Below are 20838 nucleotides of genomic sequence, written 5' to 3'. Positions count from 1 at the left end.
CCCCCCTTGCACTCCTGGAGTTCCCGAGGGGACAGGCCCGACTGGAACAGGGGCGGGCCTCTGGGAGAAAGGCCGAGGCTGTCCCAGAGGTCAGATTGATAATGGCAGGCAGCTCCTGAGGAATGTAGCCGGGGTGTGTTGGGGCGGGGGGGGGTCACACTCCCCCAGAAAGGGAGGCGGGGTCTGTCCTCAAGACCTCAAGACCTCACCCACTGAACACCCACCGTGTTCTCCGTGTTCTGCCCCTTGTGTACTGGTGGAGGGAGCTCCCCAGATGTCTCCCCTGGGGCCTGAGAAGGTCCCACAGCACACCCAGCGTGTGTGGAGGGACCCTCACCCCCCACTGAGGATGACGGAATCAAAAACGATGAAGGGCGAGGACTACAGCTTTTAAAGCGAGCAATGTTGGGGTTCTTTTTCTTTAATTTTTGTTCTTTTGAAAATTACATTCGTGTTTCTTGAAATTAAACGTTTGTCCCCTTAAGAAGGATTGCATAAAATGTTCAGAAAAGGTACACATGATGCTATCAACCAGCTACTACTCCAGAATTAATTTTAAGTCCTGTGTAGTGAGAACACTTCTATAGATCTCTCGACAGAGAGGACACCTACTCAGGTAACCACACTGCCAGGCTGTTGTTACCTGACCATCCAGAAAAAACAAAAATGGCCCCCTCTTGTTCACAGCCCAAACGTTTGTGGAGCCTCTGGCCACTGCTGCACACGGTGGGTGTGAGCCTCCCGGCAGTGGCCTCCCGCAGCAGCTACTGGAGGCCAGAGGTCGGGGCCGTGCAGCCAGAGGTGGAGTCATAGGCCCAGAAACGCTAGGTTGCTCGCCCGAGTCTCCCAGCTCCCCGGTAGCGGATCGAGACCAGAGTCGGAGCCGTCGGACTTCAGACCCTGAGCCCACTGGGCCAGACGAGTCCCGGGTGCGGGTGCCCGCAGGCCCCAGGCAGCGGGCGGCGGGGCGAAGGCGTGCAGGGGCCGTGCTGACCGTGTGGGGCAGCGACGGGCCGGCGGGTGTGCTCCGTCCGGGATGATGCCATCGTGCTTCTGCTCCTCGGGGGGAGATGGCCGACAAGCCAGATCTTCCCGTTTTCCAAAAGAACTGGAAATCTTGCTTTTTACATAGAATGTTTTCGTTATTGAAAATCGGCAACTAATTAAAAAACCAGAGTGTGGACCAAATCACAGCTCAGTCCGCGAGCTACGCCCGCGGTGAGCCAGATCCAGCCGTGCCTGGTAGTGTGTGGTCTTGTAGCTGGAGCCGCGTTACCACGTTCACGATTTTACACGCTTGACAAAAGACAAAGAAAATGCTCCGATGACCCGGACCGGCCAGATCGGCCGGGTGGGCTCCAGAGAGAGGCCCGGCCTGTGGCCAAGGGCCGTCCCAGACCGGGGCGTCAGGTGACTGCTGGCATAACTGGGGTTCCCTTTACTCGAGGGTCGCGGTACGTTCCCGCGTGACCATACTGCAGGGCAAGCGCAGCAGGCCCTCCGGGCCTTGTCCACCTGTCCGTCCCGCGGTGTGTCGCCTGCCTCTGGCTAGGGCTGAGTGGGCCCCCGGATGCCATCTCATCTGTCCCCTTGTGTTCCTGAGCAGAGACCACTCCACGCCTTCTCTGGAGGGATGCGTGTGCTTTGGACCTTCCTCTGAAATCGGATTGATTTGGCCGTGGCTCTGAGGACATGAAAACGTACTGTAGGCACGGGACCTTAGAGTTACCTTGTCCACACACCATCAAGACCAGGAATACTGCCATCTGACCGCCCCACAGTCGTGTTTGCGTTTCTGGTTGAGCGCAGGAGGGCAGGCTGATGGCCCAGCGCTGTTTTTGAGTGATAGCCACCTTGTGATAAGTAAGAAAAGCTTAAAATCACATAGAGTAGGTGATCTCAGAGAACAGCTTGTGGTCCCATTGTAAACGCACCTGGAACATTACATCCTGTTCTTTGGCACACTAACCAGAGAACGCTCCTCGGGTCTGAGAACCTTTCTGGAATGCGAGCGGCAGTGAGGTGGGCAGCCGCGGCAGAGCCTTGTGAGACCTCGCTCAGAGACCAGCAGCCCGAGCCACGGGGAAGGAAGCCAGCTAGGGCCGGGGAGGGCTTGTCCTCTGCACCAGAAAGATGTCCTGATGCAATCGCCAGTCAGGGCTCGTTGGCTGGGCTCCAGGAACACAAGCTGGGAACAGGGCGAGTTGCTTCCCACTGGAGGGCCTGGCGCACACGCCCACCGACCACTGCCGCAGAGACCTCGTGAGGCAGATCGGGTTGGGAGCTGTCCACGAGAGCGGGGAGACTTATTCAGCACTGTGACTGTGACGGTCCCAGGACCCCAGGGGGTGACAGGTCCTGCCCTCACTGCCCAGCACCCTTTCTCTCTTTGGCTCTGCCTGTCACCGCTGTCAGGACAGGAGTGGGTGTGAGCGCCCGCACACCAGTGAAATCGCCACAGGTTGGCGTCTACCGCCCCTCAGCACCATTGTGATCACGGCTAAAGAAGGTCCCAGAACGGCGTTCTGGTCAAAGGAGGGAGCGGCGCTGTGTTCTGAACGGGTGAACCACGCCAGCTGCCTGCCCACGCCAATTATAACCTGAGGCTTTTTAAGAAGTGCAGAGTATCCTCTAAACTTCTTGAGAAGCGTCAAGTAGATCTTTGTTGGCTCTTCTCTTGACCGTACTGTGGTGAAACATTTACTACCACTTGGGAAACGACTGGTATTGAAATAACTTTTACAACAAAGTAAATACTTTAAGAAATAGTGAAATCGGCTTATTCTTCCGCGGTACGTATTCTGGGGCCACAGCACGGCTAGCCCTCACGTCTTCAGGCTAGGCTGTTATAAGGACTAGACTTTAACACCCCTCCATAAACAACTAGAAAGTTGGGCAAAATATATGAAACGACTGTTTTTGGACATTGGCCAACAGCATAGGACTGTGGTCCGTAAAAGAAGGAAGACCAATGAGGCAAGTTCCAGGACCCCCTGGCTTTCTGTCTGAAGGCAGTTTCTGGGCTGCAATCATAGGGAGGGGGGTGCCAAATAGAACTCAGAAGCCGTACTGAGTTGGGGAAATGGGAATTGGAGTTTGGGAAGGCAGAAGGGGCTGGCAGTTGCAGGATAGAGTCCAGAAAGGAGGGTATATACAGAAGAGAACTCCAGAAACCTGCATAGACATTCTCTTGAGTCCTCACTGCGTGTTAGCCCCAGCTGTATAGAATAAAGCTCCACAGTTCCAGGCAAAGGAAAGACAAACGACTTGTAAGCTGAACCATTTCCAGAGCTCTCACAGGGTAGGGAGATATTCAGTCAGAGTGCTGAGTCCCCATCAGCAGCTTCATTCAGTGGAGACGTAGAGAAGTCACACGTCCGTAGTAGGGTGGGTATCTCTGGAATGAAGGCCCACGTAGACTTAGCCTAGGCAAGCTTAAAAACAGTCTTTGAAATGACCAACCAAGGAACCTAACTGCCTATCAAAACAAAACCCAGCATTCTAGAACAAAAATATTTTTCAAGAAAATATTATATTACAGTGCCTAACACCTAATCGAAAATTATAAGACACATGAAGAAATGGAAACGTGATCCATTTGCAAGAGGAAAACCAGTCAGTAGAGGCCCAGAAATAACAGAAATGAGGGAACAAGCAAAGACGTTTAAAGAACCGGAATGACTGTATCTAAGTATTTAAAAAAAAGCATCTACATAATAAGATTGAAAACAGGAGAGGCACCAAACAAAACTTGTAGACATGAAAACTCTGGTATTTGGTAAAGAAAGCTCATTGGATGGAATTAACCCAAGAATAAAGATGGTCGAAGGAAGAACAGAGAACTCGAAGGAATAGGAATAGAATCTGTCCTAAATGATGCACAAAGAGAGAAATGGGGGAAGAGAGAACAGCCTTGTCCCCATGACGGACAGTGTCCATCAGTCTAACAGAAGGGGGAGGGATAGGGGGAGAAAAAGTATTTCAAGATAGAATGACCAGATTTTCCCCTAAATTTGATGCAAACTCTTAACTCACAGACCCAGGAAGTGCAGCTTCCCCAAGCAGCTGGCTAAACACGCACGTGAGCTTGTCACCCAGGGAGCATCGTAATCAAGCTTCTGAGAATCTGTGATAAAGAGAATCTTAAAAGGAGTCAAAGGGGGGCGCCTGGGTGGCTCAGTCGGTTAAGCGGCCGACTTCGGCTCAGGTCACGATCTCGTGGTCCGTGAGTTCGAGCGCCGCGTCGGGCTCTGTGCTGACAGCTTAGAGCCTGAAGCCTGTTTCAGATTCTGCGTCTCCCTCTCTCTCTGCCCCTCCCCCGTTCATGCTCTGTCTCTCTCTGTCTCAAAAATAAATAAAAACGTTAAAATTAAAAAAAAAAAAAGGAGTCAAAGGAAGAATAAAGGACACATCACATAGAGATGAACAAAGATGGAATGAAGACTTTTCTTCAGAAACTGTGCAAGCCAGAAGACAAAGTCTCATCCTAAAGTGCCGAAAGAAAGGAAAAGCTGTCGAGATAGAATTCTATAGCTAGCAAAAATAGCCTCCAAAAATTAAGGCAGAATAAGAACTTTCACAGACCAACAAATCTGATAGAACTTACCACCAACTGACCCGTACTACGTGGACTGTTAGCGGGCACTCTTCAGGCTGAAGGAAAAAGGGACCGGATGGAAACCCGGGCCAACAGAGAGGAACGCGGAGAGGCCTACATTTTTCTTTAAACACCAATCGTTTAAAATACATCCATTCACAGTGTGTTATGGGGCTTGTGACGTATGTACAGAAGCGAAACGTATGACAGACGGCACACGTGGGAAGGGGAGGAGGAGGTGTGCCCTTGGGAGGCTCTCACGCATGACATTGTGCAGCGTTGTGTCACAGCAGAACGAGAGAAGTTACAAACGCACATTGGAAACCACAGAACAGCCGTTCTAAGACGAGAGGAAACAACAGCAACAAAGAAGTATAGCCAGTAGTACGGTGTTGCAGACAAAATGGAATAAAAACCATCGATCCCAGGGCGCCTGGATGGCTTGGTCAGTTAAGTGCCTGACTCTCGGTTTCGGCTCAGGTCGTGATCTCATGGTTCATGAGATCGAGCCCTGCATCAGGCTCCACAGTGATAGTGTGGAGCCTGCTTGGGATTCTCTCTGAATGAATGAATGAACGAATGAATCTTAAAAAAAAAAATCAGCCCAAATGTAGCCAAAAAAAGGAGGAAAAAGGGAACAAAGGACAGATGGACAGGTAAGATAAATAGAAAACAATTTAGCAAGAAGGTACATTTATTTTATTATTATTTTTTAATCTTTATTTATTTTTGAGAAAGGTAAGTAGTGTGGGCTGGGGAGGAACAGAGAGAGAGGGAGACAGAGAATCCGAAGTAGGCTCCAGGCTGCGGGCTGGCAGCACAGAGCCCGATACAGGGCTTGAACCCACAAACCGTGAGATCATGACCTGAGCCAAAGTCGGATGCTCAACCGGCTGAGCCACCCAGGCGCCCCAAGAAGGTGCATTTAAAACCAATCATGTTGAGGGGCACCTGGGTGGCTCAGTTAGTTAAGCGTGTGACTCTTGATTTGGGCTCAGGTCATGATCTCACGGGTTCGTGAGATCAAGTCCCACATCAGACTCCACACTGAGCATGGAGACTGCTTGGGATTCTCTCGGTCTTCTCTCTCTGCCCCTCCCCCACTTGTACGCACGTGCACACTCCCAGGATAGATTAAAAAAAAAAAACCCACTTTAATTGTAGATACAGATTAAGAAGGCTGGATGGCTATTTCACATCAGGCAAAGTAGACTTCCCAGTAAGGAATATTAACCTGAGGTAAAAAGGGACGTTTCATGATGATACAGAAGTCAACTCATCAGGAAGACATAACAATCCTAAATGTGTGTGCTCCTAATAAGAGAGCTGTAAAACACATGCAATTTAAAAACACAGAAACGAAAGGAAATCCAGTAAAACCTTGGGTCACAAGTAACTTGTTCTGCGAGGGTTCCACAAGACGAGCAAACGTTTCTAATAAATTTCAACTCGATAAACCAGTGAGGTCTTACAATACGAGTCATACGTGACACCGAACGTCACATGATCACAGCTGAACCATTGGTCCCTCCCCCCCTCCCTCTCCCTCTCCCTGTCTCGCTGCGGGACTGTGGGTGATCATTTCCCATGCTCAGATGCTGGGTCTCAGACCACGGTATTTGGCTGAAATCAGTGATTTTTCAGAACGTTGGAAGGTGCCCACAACTGGCACTAGTGTATTTTTGTCACTTCAAAGCACCTGTGGACAGTCCTTTGCTTTTCCGGACAAGAGTGAGCTTAGGAAGGCTTTGCTTCATTCTAGGTCAGGCTGCCTGCAGATAGAGACCCTTTCCTCTGCTGCCTCATTGCCAGTTACATTAAATCCAGAATATGACAAGAGGTTATTAATACTGTACTGAGTCAACATCCGTGTAAGTGTATACAACGGCCCCCATGCAGGAAAAGGTTGAACAGAAAGGGGGTAAGAAGAAGGAGATGCTTACAGGGGAAGTTTAGAAGAAAATCATCGAGAAGTACGAACGAGATACGTGAGTGGCCAAAACGGCAAGATTTTATAAGAAGTCTACGTCTGCCTCTTGTCTGCGTAGAAGGAGGAGAAAAGGGCAGAGGAATCCCTCACTTCAAATGAGGTTAGGGAGATGTGTAAAATGTGGGAAACAGTGCAAAATCTTATAGAAAAGCACCACCTGAATAAGGCTGTAACAGTGCGAGCAGTGAGTGTTTAACAACAATGCAATGTCACATTTCCGTGAAAGCCTCAAAAGGGGGCAAAAGCAAATGTCATTGATAGGTTTCTAGTTAAAACTGTGCGAAAAGAAAAAGATTCCATTGAGCCAATAGATAGCACTGATTCCATTAGCGATCGTGAAAGTCGTCCTACACAATAACCCTCCTCTCGTCTCCCTCACACCAGCCACTAAGTTTTTCAAAGTTAAGTGCAGGTTAGTTTGTTGGTTTTTTCTTTATATTTTGTAGTTTCTTTATTATTTTGTATTATATTACAGTATTGTAATCATTTTTATGTGAATATTTTGGCGTTGTGGAATGAATCATCTGAGCTTCCATTATTTCTTATGGGGAAATTCTCTTTGATATACAAGTGCTTTGGATTACAAGCATGTTTCCAGAACGAATTATGCTCGCAAACCAAGGTTTTACTGTATAGAGAAGTCCATAATTATACCTGGAGACTTTAGGACTTCTCTATCAGTAATCAACAGAACAAGTAGACAGAAAAATCAGTGAGGATATAGAGGATTTCAACATTGTCAACCAGCCTGACCTAAATGACAGGTGTGGACCCCTCTAAAAACAACAGCAGAATACAGATTCTTTTCGGGCGCATGTGGAACATTCGACAGAATAGGCCATATATATTGAGCCGTAAAACTAGTCTCAGTAAATTTAAAAAGATTGAAATCATACAGACTGTATTTACTGGCCACAAAACTATTAAATTGGAAATCAAGAACAGAGCAGAAAAAATGTCCAAAAAATTTGAAAATTAACAGAATGCTTCTATTAAATTTTTTTTAACATTGATTCATTTTTGAGAGATAGAGTGTGAGCAGGAGAGAGGCAGAGAGAGAGAGAGGGAGACACAGAATCTGAAGCAGGTTCTAGGCTCTGAGCTGTCAGCACAGAACCCAATGTAGGGCACAATCCCACAAATCGTGAGGTCATGACCTGATCTGAAGTGGGACGCTTAACCGACTGAGCCACCCAGGCGCCCCTAAACAGAACGCTTCTAAGTAACTCATGGGTCAAAGAAGAAATCACAGGTAGTAGTTAGAAACTTAAGACTCTAAATGCTTCTTTGAGAGAACACTGGTCTAAAGTCAGTAATCTACACCTCCACCATAAAAAGCTAGAAAAATAAGAACAGATTAAATCCAAAGTTTATCGAAGGAAAGAATACGGGTAAAAGTGGGGAACAGTGAAATAGAGAGGAGAAAAATGATATAGGAAATCAGACCAAATCTGATTCTTTGAAAAATATCAACAAAACTGACAAACGCGCGGTGCTATTGACTCAGATAAAACGGTGGCTCTACAAGTTGTGTCGTGAGTGAAAGGGGGGGATGTCACTGTAGGTCCTGTAGATATTAAGGAGACAACACTGGAAGAAGAACAACCACGTGCCGGTAGTTTGACAAGTTGACCTACATAAAATTGGCAGAGTCTCCGAAAGACCAAAGTTACCGAAACTGACTCAAGAAGAAATAGAAAGGTGAGCAGGCCAGAAGAGGAGGAAGCCAGCAGATGCAGGCTAGAGAAGAACTCCCTTGGTCTGACAAAGGGCTCTTAGAGAAAACCCGCAGCTGGCGTATCACCGAGGGCAAAGGCAATGCCAGCGCTGACCACTTCCACCCCACACGGCACTGCCGGCCCCAACTTTGGCATAAAGCAGAACAAGAGTGGGGGTGGGGGGGGGCAGACACGCAGAGTGCCAAAGAAGTACAGCTGTGTTTATTCACATACTGTGTGATCAGTACATAGAAAATCCTAAGGAGCCTTAAGAACAAAACAAAAACAAAAAAAAAACCTATGAGAACTAAGAAGCGACTTTAGTAAAGGCCCAGAATACGAGGTCAAGGTGCCACATCAGTTATCTTTCTGTACATAGCAATGAGAATTGGAAGGCAATAAGAATGCCATTTACAGTAGCATCCAAAACTATGAAGTCCTTAGGGATATACTAAACGAAGTATCTGTGCACCAAAGAAGACCATTGCAGAGAAAATTAGGACCTAAATAATGGAGAGACATACCATCTTCATGGACTGGAAGACTCGGTGTGAAGATGTCATTTTTTCCAAAATGTGTCTATACACTTACCACAATCCCAGTCAAAACCAGCAGGCTTTTTAAAATTGGGATCAAAAATTAAAACTTACACAGAAATGCAAAGGATGTAGAATAGCCAAAGCAGTCTCGACAAAGAATGCAGTTGAAAGATTTTACCTAATTGTGAGACTCAGGGTAAAGGCACAGTGATCATGACAGCATGGTTTTGGCAAAGTGTATACATGTCCAGGGAGGAGTGGGTAGACACACACACACACACACACACACACACACACACACACACACACTAACTGATTTTTTGGTTAATGCAAAGATTCTATGGTAATTTAAGGAGAAAGGATAGTTGCTTCAATAAATTGTGCTGGAAGAACTACACATGCACATGAGGGGGGGAAATGAACCCCGACCCTTCCCTTATACCAAATACAGAAATGAAGCCTGCGGGGCTCATTTGGTTGAGCGTCCAACTCTTGATCTCAGCTCAGGTCTTGACTCGGGGTCCTGTGAGTTCAAGTCCCACGTCGGGCTCTGCCCTGGGCGTGAAGCCTGCTTAAAAAAAAAAAAGCCGGGGCGCCTGGGTGGCTCAGTCGGTTAGGCGTCCGACTTCGGCTCAGGTCACGATCTCGTGGTCCGTGAGTTCGAGCCCCGCGTCAGGCTCTGGGCTGATGGCTCAGAGCCTGGAGCCTGTTTCCGATTCTGTGTCTCCCTCTCTCTCTGTCCCTCCCCTGTTCATGCTCTGTCTCTCTCTGTCTCAAAAATAAATAAACGTTAAAAAAATAATAATAATAAAAAAAAGCCAAAATCTATTATAAGCCTAAACATAAGAGCTAAAACTATAAAACTTCTAGAAAAAAAAGCACAGTAGAGAATCTTTGTGACTTTGGATAGGCAGAGAGAGATCCCTTGGGGTACAAGAAGTCTGAACCATAAATGAAAACACTGATAGGTGGGACTCCCATCAACAGTGCAGAGTTCCGCTTGTCCAGTGGCGCCGTGCGGATGGCGGGAAAACAAGGTTCAGGCTGGGAGAGACGCCGTGTGCGTCAAGGACGTGTATCCAGAACATACAAAGTCGATAAGAAACAAATACAATAAAATACAGCGAAACTCCTTGAAAAGACAATTTTTGAAAGATTTTTTTGTATTTTTGGTTTTTGGAGGGTTTTTATTGAAATTTTAGTTAACATACAGTGCAGTATTGGTTTCAGGAATAGAATTCAGTGAATCGTCACAAAAGAAGATAATTAGGTGGCCAATAAGCCCACAAAAGATGCTCCACATTATTGGTTATCAGGGAAATGCACGTTGAAACCACAACGATGTGCCCCTACACGTTGGCTCGAATGACCAAAAGAATTTCAAGGCCTGACAATATCAAGTGGTAGAGGGATGTGGAGCAGTGGGAACCCAAACGCACACTGTGGCAGCACGCAATATGGTGCCACTACTCTGGTAAGCGGTTTGCCAGCTTCTTAAAAAGTTACACGTACGCTCACTGCACGACGCAGCCGCTCCATTCTGAGGTAACCGTGCAGAAGAAATAGAAATATCCAAGCTCTGGGACACCTGGGTGGCTCAGTCGGTCGAGCATCTGACTCTTGATTTTGGCTCGGGTCACGATCTCACGGTTCGTGGGTTCGAGCCCCACATCGGGCTCTGCGCCGACAACGCGGAGCCTGCTTGGGATTCTCTCTCCCTCTCTCTCTGCCCCTCCCCTGCCCACGCTGTCTCTCAAATAGAAAAAAAAAAGAACTATCCGTGCACCCGGAGACTTTAGCATCAGTGTTCACAACACCTTCATTCATGACCTGCCCACGTAGGGGGCGACACAAGTACCCACCCCCAGATGGATGGGATACCCAAGGGTGCCGCCGTGTAACGGAACGCTGCTCCACAAGTAAAAGAGCTAGCATACCCAAGACAGCATGAATGAATCCCAAGAAACATTTCTTTGGTCTCCGGAAGAACCAGACTTTAAAAAGCACCTAGTGTATTCTAGAAGGCCGGTCTGACCAGTAGCGACAAAAGGCCGGTCAGTGCTTGGTTGGGGCTGCAGGGTGATGAAAACGTTCCGTACGTAGATAAACGCCGTTGAAATGTACACTTAAAAATGGGCGCGTCAAAAAAATCTTTTAGAGCTTGAGTCTGGGAGAGGGGCGGAGAAGGAGACAGAGGCAGAGACAGACCCGAGCAAGCTCCACGCTCCACACGGGGTGTGACATGGGGCTCAATCCCGTGACCCTGGGATTAAGACCTGAGCCGAAATCAAGAGCCAGATGCTCAACTGACCGAAGCACCCAGGTGCCCCAAATGGGCGCATTTTGTTGCCTGTAAGCTGTAACTCAGTAGGAACTTTTTAATTGTTTTCTTTAACGTTTACTTTTGAGACGGAACATGCGTGTGCGCGTGCTAGTGGGGGAGGGGCAGAGAGAGGGGGACAGACCTCCCAAGCAGGCTCTGCTCGGACAGCAGCGAGCCCGACGTGGGGCTCGAACTCACAGGTCGTGACCTGAGCCAAAGTCAGACATTCAGCCGACTGAGCCAGGCGCCCCGAAACTTTCTAAAATAAGGAGCAGCTGCGGTCAGCGCCACCCACACATCAGGGAGCGGCCGTGGTCCGGTGAAGTTTCCCGGCGAACGTCGCCGTTCAGTCTCTCCTGCCCCACGGCCATGCATTTGTTCTCCGTTCCTAGCATAGGGCAGCCGAGCGCGTCACAGCAGAACGGGCTCCCCCACGGTGACACCACCATCTGCTGGTTGCGGAACCCTTATTATTTACCCGGCTCTCCTAATTACTCCGCACGGTGGAAGCTAGGAGCTCCCCGGGGAAGGCCATTACCGCAGGCAGGGCCCTCCCAGCGGCCCGGGCCGCTCAGGCCTCAGGAGTCCCTGGGCCGCCGCGAGCGTGAAGGAGCCTCGAGCTCCTACCCTCGTCCCGGCCCGAACTGCCGACACCTCAGGCCTGCGCACGAGATCCGGTTTGAAGAAGTACCTCGACTTAAAAAAAAAAAACATTAAGCCCAGTTTATAGAACAAACCCGCTTTCGTTTTCTCTCTGTGGTTTTTTTATTGAAGGATAACTGGCAAACGATTTCCTATTAGTTTCGGGTGTAACATCGGTTTTCTGGGCTCGTAAGCGGTTTATCCCATCTCTGGAGAACACTGCACAGTTAGGTCACACCCCTGTCCCCTTGCTAAGGAAAGGCCACCGGGAACCAGCAGCCCCTCCAGCCACAGATGTGATAAGGGACCTGGCTGCGTTCCAGCGAGCGCTCACTTACGAAACCGGAGGCAGTCTTGTTTGGAGTTTCGTTGCCGTTCCGGATATTACGCTCACAAGGTGGGTGCGGTTCTCCGGAGAGGTTCCCGCACCCGCGCGGCGGGCATCTCTGCCACTCGTGAACCCGAAGGTGGTGAGGCCGGGTCCGCCACTAAATGTGATTGCTGCACTTTTAAAACGCAGCCTTTGTCGAGCTAAAATTGTCCCTTATGCCCCTGATTTACTAAGTGTTTTCATCACAAATAGGTGTTAAGCCTGGTCAGGTTTTTTTTTTGGCGTTGATCCTGGTAAACATTTTCTTTTTCATTTATTAGTGTGGTAAAGTATGGTGGTAGATTTTCCGAAAATAAGCCAGCCTTGCGTTACTGAGGTAAACTTGACTTGATAACGATGTTATGTTTTAATACTTGGTTGATGTGATTTGATAATGTTTATATATAGTTTTTGTAGCTGTATTTACAAGTTAAATCGTCCTGTGTCTCTTGCGTTGTCCTTGTGTGGTTTGGGAATAAAACTGGCCAGGCATCTCGCACTCTTTTTTACTTTTCTGAGTAATTTGAATAAGATGGAAACATACTGTCCCTTGAAAATTTGGTTTCTGTGAAAATTCAGTAGAACCACCTGTGAAGCCATCTGAGCCTGGGGCCTTTGGCAAGAGAATCACTCAGCAGTTCAATTTCCTTAATAGTTACTGGATATTTCAAATGCTGTCTTTTGGTTGTGATTTTGGAGTTTTCTGTTGTTTCCAGGTTTTCTCAGTGTATTAGTGGGTAGCTGTTAACGCTCACTTGTGCCCAGTTATCCCCTGCTGTGTTTATTTGCTCCCCCTTGTTTGGATCAGTCTTGGCAGAAGTTCTCGTCACCACAGGCAACAGTTTGGGCTCCGCTGATGTTCTGTATGCGGTTTTCCTCGGGGCTTCTGGTTTACCGAAGTCCGCCTCTAACTTCACAATTTTACGTCTTGTTCCCCTCAGTTTGTTGTGTTGCTTTCTCTCTGGCTTCTTCTGCTGGAAGTATAGCTCACCTCCTTGCGGGTGAGCTGCTGTGGTCCCCAAGAAGTGGGTGTCAGCTGTGTCCTGCAAATTCTGGGACTCAGTTCTGAATAGTTCTTAATTCATTTTATGGATTCCTTTCTAACGCAAGGATGAATCCGTAATGTGGTGTCAGTTTCACATCTGAAGGGACCCTGGAGGGTTTGCTATTGGTTTCTAATTTTATTGCATTATGTCTGGAAGGAATTGAGACTTGCTCTATGGCAGGTCTGACATGTGGTCTGATTCTGCCTATGGTCCATTTGCTGAAGAAGAAATTCTATTCTCTGCCCATCGGTTTAGATGTCTGTGTGTCTGATAACTCAGGCAAATCAATTCGATTAGCCTTTGCCACCTCTGTGTGGGTTTGTCTGTCTGTGAGCAGTAGGGACAAGTTACAGTCTCCATGTGCCTGTGCTGAATTATCTGTTTTTCCCTTGTAGCTCTGTCAGTTGTTTTCAGATATACTCTGAAGCCAGACCTGGACCAGTACAGAGTCCTTATTCCCCGGTGATGACACTTGTTGTATCATTGTGTTTTATTTTTTTAGTTTTAAATTTTGTGTGTCTTATTTTATTTTTTTTAACGTTTATTTACTTTTGAGACAGAGAGAGACAGAGCATGAACAAGGGAGGGTCAGAGAGAGAGGGAGACACAGACTCTGAAACAGGCTCCAGGCTCTGAGCTGTCAGCACAGAGCCCGACGCGGGGCTCGAACTCACGGACCGCGAGATCATGACCTGAGCCGAAGTCGGACGCTTAACCGACTGAGCCCCCCAGGCACCCCTTGTGTGTCTTATTTTAAATGGGTCCTCCACACAACATCTCATGGGACCCTGGGTTTTTTTTTCAATTAGTCTGAGAGTTTTTTGTCTTCATTAGCAAGTTTAACTTATTTGTATTTATTAAATTCTTACCTCTGGGATTTAATTTTTCTGCTCTACTTTCTTTCTTTGTTTCGTTCTTCCACATTCCTGTTTTTCATGGGAAAAGTCCAGCTGGCTTCTGCTGTGTTACAAGTTTCGTGTTTTGACTTTGTCTTAGCGTCACTGATTCCGAACCACGTTCGTGCAGCCCTGCCGGGTTCCGAGACCCCCCCCCCCCCCCCACCGGCTGGAACCCTCACGTTGGGTCGCTGGTGTCGTGCTCAGGGTTCTGATTTCCCTGTTGCTCAGGCCCGTTGTAGCTTCTTCTGGATCTGTTTCTCTCCTTATGTCAGCACTTCTCCCGAGAGGGTTTTCAGTGTAGATCCTTCTATAAAACCGGGTTTGTTTCCCCCTTGCTTAACAAACCCTCGTGTCTGAGTCCCTGCAGGTGTTTAGAGGTTCGTGTCTGAGAACTCGGCACAAGGACGCGGAGGCTTCGTGTAAGTTCTGCCTCCTCCAGAGTCTGTCCTCCGCCGTCACGCTCCAGGAGGACACCCTCCGGCCCTGCGGTGGGTGCAGGAACAGCGTGACTGTGACCGGGAGGGAGGGGCTTGTTCCTGTGCCTCGGGAAGGACAGTGACAGGTATTTCCGGGGCGTCTTCGGCTCCTGTGACCAGGTTTCCGGCGCGTGGAAGGCTCCACCGCACGCGCTCCTCACTTGTAGCTCAGTTTGCCGGAGTCACCGCAGTCCCGACGATGCAGTCACACACGGGCACGTGGGATGCCTTTGTTTCAGGCCGTTGATGGGAACCGCTACGGATGTGCGGCTTTCGTAGTTCACTCTGTGACCTGGTCCCCGTGGGGATGAGGGAACCCTGTGGACGAGTGGGAAGCCCAGCTGTCCGCAGAAGGGGGCCCAGCTCGGGGGTTCACACCCCACCAGGCGCTGTCCTGTCTGCGGCATTTACGGTTCACTGACCCGGGAGCTAACGCAGACCGGCAGCCTTGGCCATTTGCCCGCAACGTGCTGGACAAAGGAGCTAACCTGGCCGAGAGGCTAACCTCTGGCCACTGACTCACAGGATGGTAGTGGCTCACTGCTCTGGTTTACGTGCCCCTAAACCAGTATGCACAGAAGCCGGGGAGGTTGGGAACAGGTCCCCGATCACTGCGGGAGGCAGACAGGGCCTTTCCTGGGAAGGCTGTTGCATTTTCTGATACGAACTTGCACCTCTGAGAGCCAGAGTGATACTGCCTAGGCGTCCACATGGTGACCCCAGGCCCTGGAGCCAGCTCCCCTTTTCTGTAGAAGAGCCTATTCTGGAAATGTCCGCTGGAGAGCACCCAGAAGCACTGCAGGCCGCTGAGGCCGGAACGTGGTTCCGCTGGCCCCTCCCAGAGTGGTTGGGCAGGGGCCGACCCTCTCCCTGCTGGCCCAGGGGGTAGGCGCTGTGCCGGGACTGATGGGAGCAGGTGCTGTCCGGGAGCACGGAGTCGGGAGCCCGGGACACCTAACCTCCACCCAGATCCTGGGCTGGGCACCCCCGGTTGGGCCAGATCACCGGTCCCTGCAGCCCTGCCGTCTGCTGGCCTCCTGTGTCACACACCAGCCCACAGGTAGCTGGCTGGAAGCTGAGCCGAGCTCGGGGCCCCGGGCTTCGTGGGCAGAGGGCCGCCCTGCCGTCTGACTTCTCTTAGGCTCACGTCTCAGGCCAGAGGTGGCGGGTATGGCCCGAGGGTGGGGGAGGAAGCACACATTCATCAGATTTGCTTTCATTTACCAAGCACCAGCACCGCGACGGAGGCCTTGAGCCCGGTCCTGCCTCCCCAGTGAGGCTGGGGCCGCTCTTCCGTGAGGAGCCAGGCAAATGGGAACTGCCCAGACTTGGGACTGTCTGCCCCAAGTTCAACTCGTGATAGAGGAGTCTCCAGTTAGTTTGTCTCGGCCGCTTCCTCCAGGCAGCCTCCAGGGCAGGCCACGCTCCTTACCTGGGGGGTGGGTGCCACCCGCTTTCCCTTTGCGTTGGTTGGTGGTGGCGGGCAGGCCGGGGTCACCACAGCCCCCGTGGAGGATGAGGCAGGCGTGTGCACAAAAAGCTTCGCTCAGAGCCCCGTCTGGCTGCGTGTTGGGACTCGGCACACGTGACACTTGTCCTCACGTGCTCAACCCTGCCGAAGGGAAAGGCTCCTGGGAGCCACCTCCGGCCGCCCTGCTGCCCACCGCGGCTGGAATCCAACAGGGAGCAGCGGAGGAGGCCTGCCGGCCACCTGATGGAGCTGTGCCTGCTCTTGGCGGCTCTGTCCCTTTGCCCCTCCCCCTGGGCTACCCGAAAGCCGCCGTGGGGTCCCGAAGGCCATCATCAGATGTCCAGAGAGCAACCTGAGGGCCTGGTCCGGTGTGGGGATGCCTGTGGCCACAGTGGCTCACAGCGCCTTGAGCACGATGGCAGCTTGTGTGCCCATGGCCGAGGGGCCGTCCTCCCAAGGGGCCTCATTTTCGTGGAAAAGGAGAGTGTTGCCTCAGCCGCTCACAGCTGCTCCCCTGCCAAGAGAGGCGGAGGGCAGCTCACTGCCATGGGCGGTGGGGGGGGGGGGGAGGGGCGGGGGGGCATGAGGACCAGCAGCCCCTAACGTGTGAGGGTCCCCGGCCGCCTGGAGCAGTGAGAGGGAGAGAGAGAGAGAGAGAGAGAGGAGAGGGAGAGGGAGAGTGAGCGACAGAGGGTGAGCCTGCCTGGCTGACGGGAGAGGACCTGCCACTGTCCTCCCACTGTCCCCGTGCACAGTGCGAATCTTACCTTGTGTACCTAGTGTTTAGGCTTAGATCTGTGGGAAGGAGGCAGATCAGAACCCGCCCCGTCCCATCTGGTCGCCCCTGGCCTTCTGCCATCCCCACCCAGCTCCTCACAGGCCTGCTGTCCGAACGCAGCCCCGGGTCCTGGGTGAGGGCAGAGACAAGCACGGCCCCGGTGTCCGGAAGCCAGTTCAGCCTTCGCACACCTCCAGCGTGCTCTGTGTGCCTCCTTTCCCTTCTGGGGCCCAGAGGCTTCTTTCTGCCGTCGCCTCTGCCTTCCAGGTTGGGGGCAAGCCAGGCTTCATTTCCTGGCCACCGCTCTCTGCTCCCTCCCTGATCTCCAGTTCTGGCTGCCCTGGCCCTGCCCCCCACCCCTGCACCCACAGACCTGCCACCCACCTGCCCCACCTCAGGCCTTTCTCAGCACCTCTTTCCTGTACAGCTGAGCTTCAGGCCCTGGAGAGGGCACAGAGTCCACATGGAAGGCAGAGACTGCTCTCCAGGTCCTGCCTGCCCACCTTGGACAAGGCGGCCCTGGACGAGGCCAGAACTGGCCTCTCTTCAAGGCCTGTACTCACGGAGCATTTCCCCTAAATTCCCTTCCTTAGGGCCCCAGTGTGCTCCCAGGCCCAGGACAGGAGCCACACTGGGCCACACTGAGAGGCCCCAGTAGACAGGCCTGGGTAAGCTCAGAACTGGGGGCAGGGGGAGCCCTGAAAATATTAGGAAGGAGCGATTAGGGGTTGGTGCTGGGTGTTAACCTCAGGAAGGAAGGGGACAGCACGGAGATGCTGGTATGTTTCACAAGGAGGTTGGTCTGTGATCAGTGCCCCCAGCCCAAGGCCAGGAGCAGCTCGAGGAAGGATCTGGGGTCTCCTGTTCACCCCCCTCCACCTGCTGAGTCCAGGAATGTGTGCCCGGAGCCTCTGCACCAAGGGCGGACAGCAGTTTCCTGCAGGGTCACTCAGGTCAGGCCCAGAGCCCTGGGAAGAAGCTTGCAGCTTCCGGACACACGGGGTCGGGAAGCCAGGCTACTCCACATCCACTGTTCGCTAGAGGCTTGGGTTCCATCCCAACACGCCGGGAAGCCTTGGAAGGTTTTGGGGAGCAAGACATAATCTAATTCATAACCACTAATCAAAAAGGGGGTTTGGGATGAGGGGCAAGGAGACTGAGAAGGGCTGAACCCAGGGGCGCGAGGGCTCCCACGGAAGCAGGTGCGAGGTTTCCGTGGGAGCAGCGTCCGTCAGCGTGTCAGGTGACGTGCGGGGGCGCGGAGGGGACGCTGAAGGCCCGGAGGGACCAGCCGAGGCTGCAGCCAGCCAAAGAGACCTCATCCCTTGTGTCCAAGACTACGGCTGGGACTTGAGGCCTGCAGCGCCCCCAGCCCCAGGGGAGGCTCTGGAGAGCGAGGACAGCCCTGGGCCCGGCAGTCTTCTGAGACCCAGGTGGCACGTGCTCAGGGCAGCTCGCCCCCCACCCCCCAACCCCAGGAAGCATCCCCAGGTCAGAAGGGGGCTGAGCAGCGGCCCTGAGCACCCAGGGAGCTGGGACCAGCGCCACCCGTGTACATAGAGTCCCGGGAGCCTCCGAGACGGGGACCGGTTCACAGCTGGAGGCCTCGGGCAGCTCGCTGAGCCTTCCTGAGGGTGGGAGCTGGGCCAGCTGCACACAGGAGGCCAGTCCTGTGCTCAGACACTGAAGCCTGATGAGGACCAGAGCAGAGAGAGAAATCCCAGGCCGGGCTCTGCAGAGTGGCTCGGGCAGGGATCAAAAGGGCAGCGTGGAGGAGGCCGCGTTTCCACAAAGCAGCCACAGGCCTGCTCGAGGGCACACCTCAGGTTAAGCAGGGAAGACACACATCATGGTCATGGGGTGTGTGCTGGGGATGAACGGGCCTGACCTGTCCAGCTTCATGCCTGAGCCCGGACTGCTCTTGCCCTGGGGGAATCTGCCTCCTCCTCAGGGAGGGCTCCGTGGGCGGTCTTCTTGGCCTTTCTCCCCAAGGCCGCACATGGTGCCAACACTGTTGCGGGGGGGGGGGAGCCCCCAGGGTTGTGACCCTGTCCCTCCCCACTGGCTGCTGCCTTCCAGAAGGAAACCAAGCGGATCACGGGACAGAGAGGGGGCAGGGTAGCAGGAAGGGGCTGCCTGGAAGTCCGAGCCTGCGGGTTTGCTTGTAGGATGCAGGCCGGGAGAGCATGTGCACAGGAGGAACAGGTCCGGGGTTGGACAACCAAAGACACAGGCCCTCCCTTCATGAGAGAGAAGCAGCCATGGCCTTGGGAAGCAGAGAGGGGCACAGGAGCGTCCAGGGACCAAGCGCACCACCGCCCCACCCCAGGACCCCGGTGACCGCAGGCCAGGCACTAGGAGAGCAGGGCCTGGCCCCAGGATTCGGTCCCAGGGCGTAGGAGGGAGACCTAAGGGTGTGTGACCCTGGGGAGGCTGCAGGGAAAGGAGCCAGGTGGCTGGAGATGACAGAAGGGGCTCTGGGTGAGGGCCAGGGACCCGAACTGCAGCTCACAGCACTGGGGACACGATCGGGAAGTGCAGTGGACATCACCGGCTGCAGGCTGGCCCGCTTCTGTCCCATCCGCCCGTCCTCAGGTCTCACCCGGGTGGGTCCCCACCGTCCAGCGTTCCCCGCTCATGCTGTGTGCAGTCCTGTGCTGGCCGGGCCCAGGGTGACGGGCTCAGCCACCCTGGGCAGATGGCACGCGTGTCCCCCATGTGTCTCACGCATGAGATGCTGCTGCCAGACCCCACCTTTCCCCGTCTGTACACTCTGGGGTGGTGGTCCCGTCCCGCGTGGACCCTCCTGGGGCTCCGGAGGTCCTGGCCCTACCTGCTGGGCCAGCTCACGAGAGGGAGCCACTCTAGCTCGTCTCTTATAACTGCTGCTTAATAACAACTTTTTTTCCCTTTTTCTTTTTCTTTTTTTTTTTTTTTTTTTTTTGCACAAAAGAAATACATCTGTAGTTCTAAAAGCTTGGCAGATAAGAAAAGCTTGAAAGACAAAACTCTCCTACCCCGCCCTAGTGCAGATTCGCTGTTGTGGGTGCTTTGGAAGGGTGGCCCCGGAGTGTCAGCCCATGCCTGTGACGCGTGGTCCAGCTCCCGCGTCCTTGGCCTGTGCCTGGCCGTGTGTGTTGGGGCTGCTGGGTGGCTGGAGGTGCCTGGCAGGCATGGCCAGCATGCAGAGGGCAGCTGGCAGCTGGGGAAGCGCCTGAGACCGGCCACGAGTCAACCATTAACCTCGGCACCCCCCTGGGACCCATTACAAAACGGTCACGGCAGGGGATGACGTTTTCAGGGCCAAATGTCCAGAGTGCCCAGTGGAGGGGCAGGCCTGGGCCCTGCGGTACAGCTGGAGAGCACGTGCCCACAGAGACCTCGTGTCCCAGGACCCCAGGGCACAGTTGCTACCGTTGAACGGCTTCCCTGCAAAGACCTCTGGGCTGACGGGCTCTGGTGACAGTGCCCAGTGTGGGGGTGTGGGTCCCACCGGCAAGAAACACAGCGGCTCGTACTCGGGGAGCCCAGCTTCCTGAGCACCCGGCTGCCTGCCCCTTCCTGCCCTTTGTGGTGTGACGTGCTTTTCTCTTGCTGTTCTTCTGGTAGAGCTCACAGCACCTCCAGCAGCCGACAGCCTCAGACACCCTGACGGGAGCCCCGTGGGCGCACAGGCTGCCCTCGCCATCGAAGGGGTGAAGACAGAAGCCCAGGCCAAGGCCAGGCCCGCCAGAACTGCCAGGGCTCACCCTGCAGAAACTAAATGCTGCCAGAGGCCCCCCAAGATCCGTAACTACAACTTAAAGGACTGAGTACCCCTGTCGGAGCTTGGGGCCCCAAGCTTTGATCACGCGGCAGGGGTGCGTGTGCACAAGCACCCATGTGTGCACGAGCGTGGGGTGCAGGCAGAGAGCTTCAGAGCAGGCTCCCAGAGCCACCGAGGTGCCCCACTGACCAGCCTGGAGCCATTAAAGCCCGTACCTCCCGTG

General features: G+C 52.7%; 1 protein-coding gene across 9 annotated transcripts in view; it reads left to right on the top strand.

Annotated features, from left to right (window-relative positions):
• Positions 1-20838, top strand: part of CCDC57 (coiled-coil domain containing 57) — a 101838-nt gene extending 81000 nt beyond the window's left edge. For all 9 annotated transcript variants that reach the window (XM_042917194.1, XM_042917196.1, XM_042917188.1 and 6 more), the window contains one exon: positions 20459-20838. In XM_042917194.1, the coding sequence (XP_042773128.1) occupies positions 20459-20661 (203 nt within the window). In that variant the 3' untranslated portion in view covers positions 20662-20838. The remainder of the gene's footprint in view (positions 1-20458) is intronic.

Source organism: Panthera leo, chromosome E1 (genome assembly GCF_018350215.1).
Source record: "Panthera leo isolate Ple1 chromosome E1, P.leo_Ple1_pat1.1, whole genome shotgun sequence".
In the NCBI taxonomy this organism is placed as follows: Eukaryota; Metazoa; Chordata; class Mammalia; order Carnivora; family Felidae; genus Panthera; species Panthera leo.
Note: the sequence above shows the minus strand (reverse complement) of the source record. Positions and strands in the feature narration are given on the sequence as shown.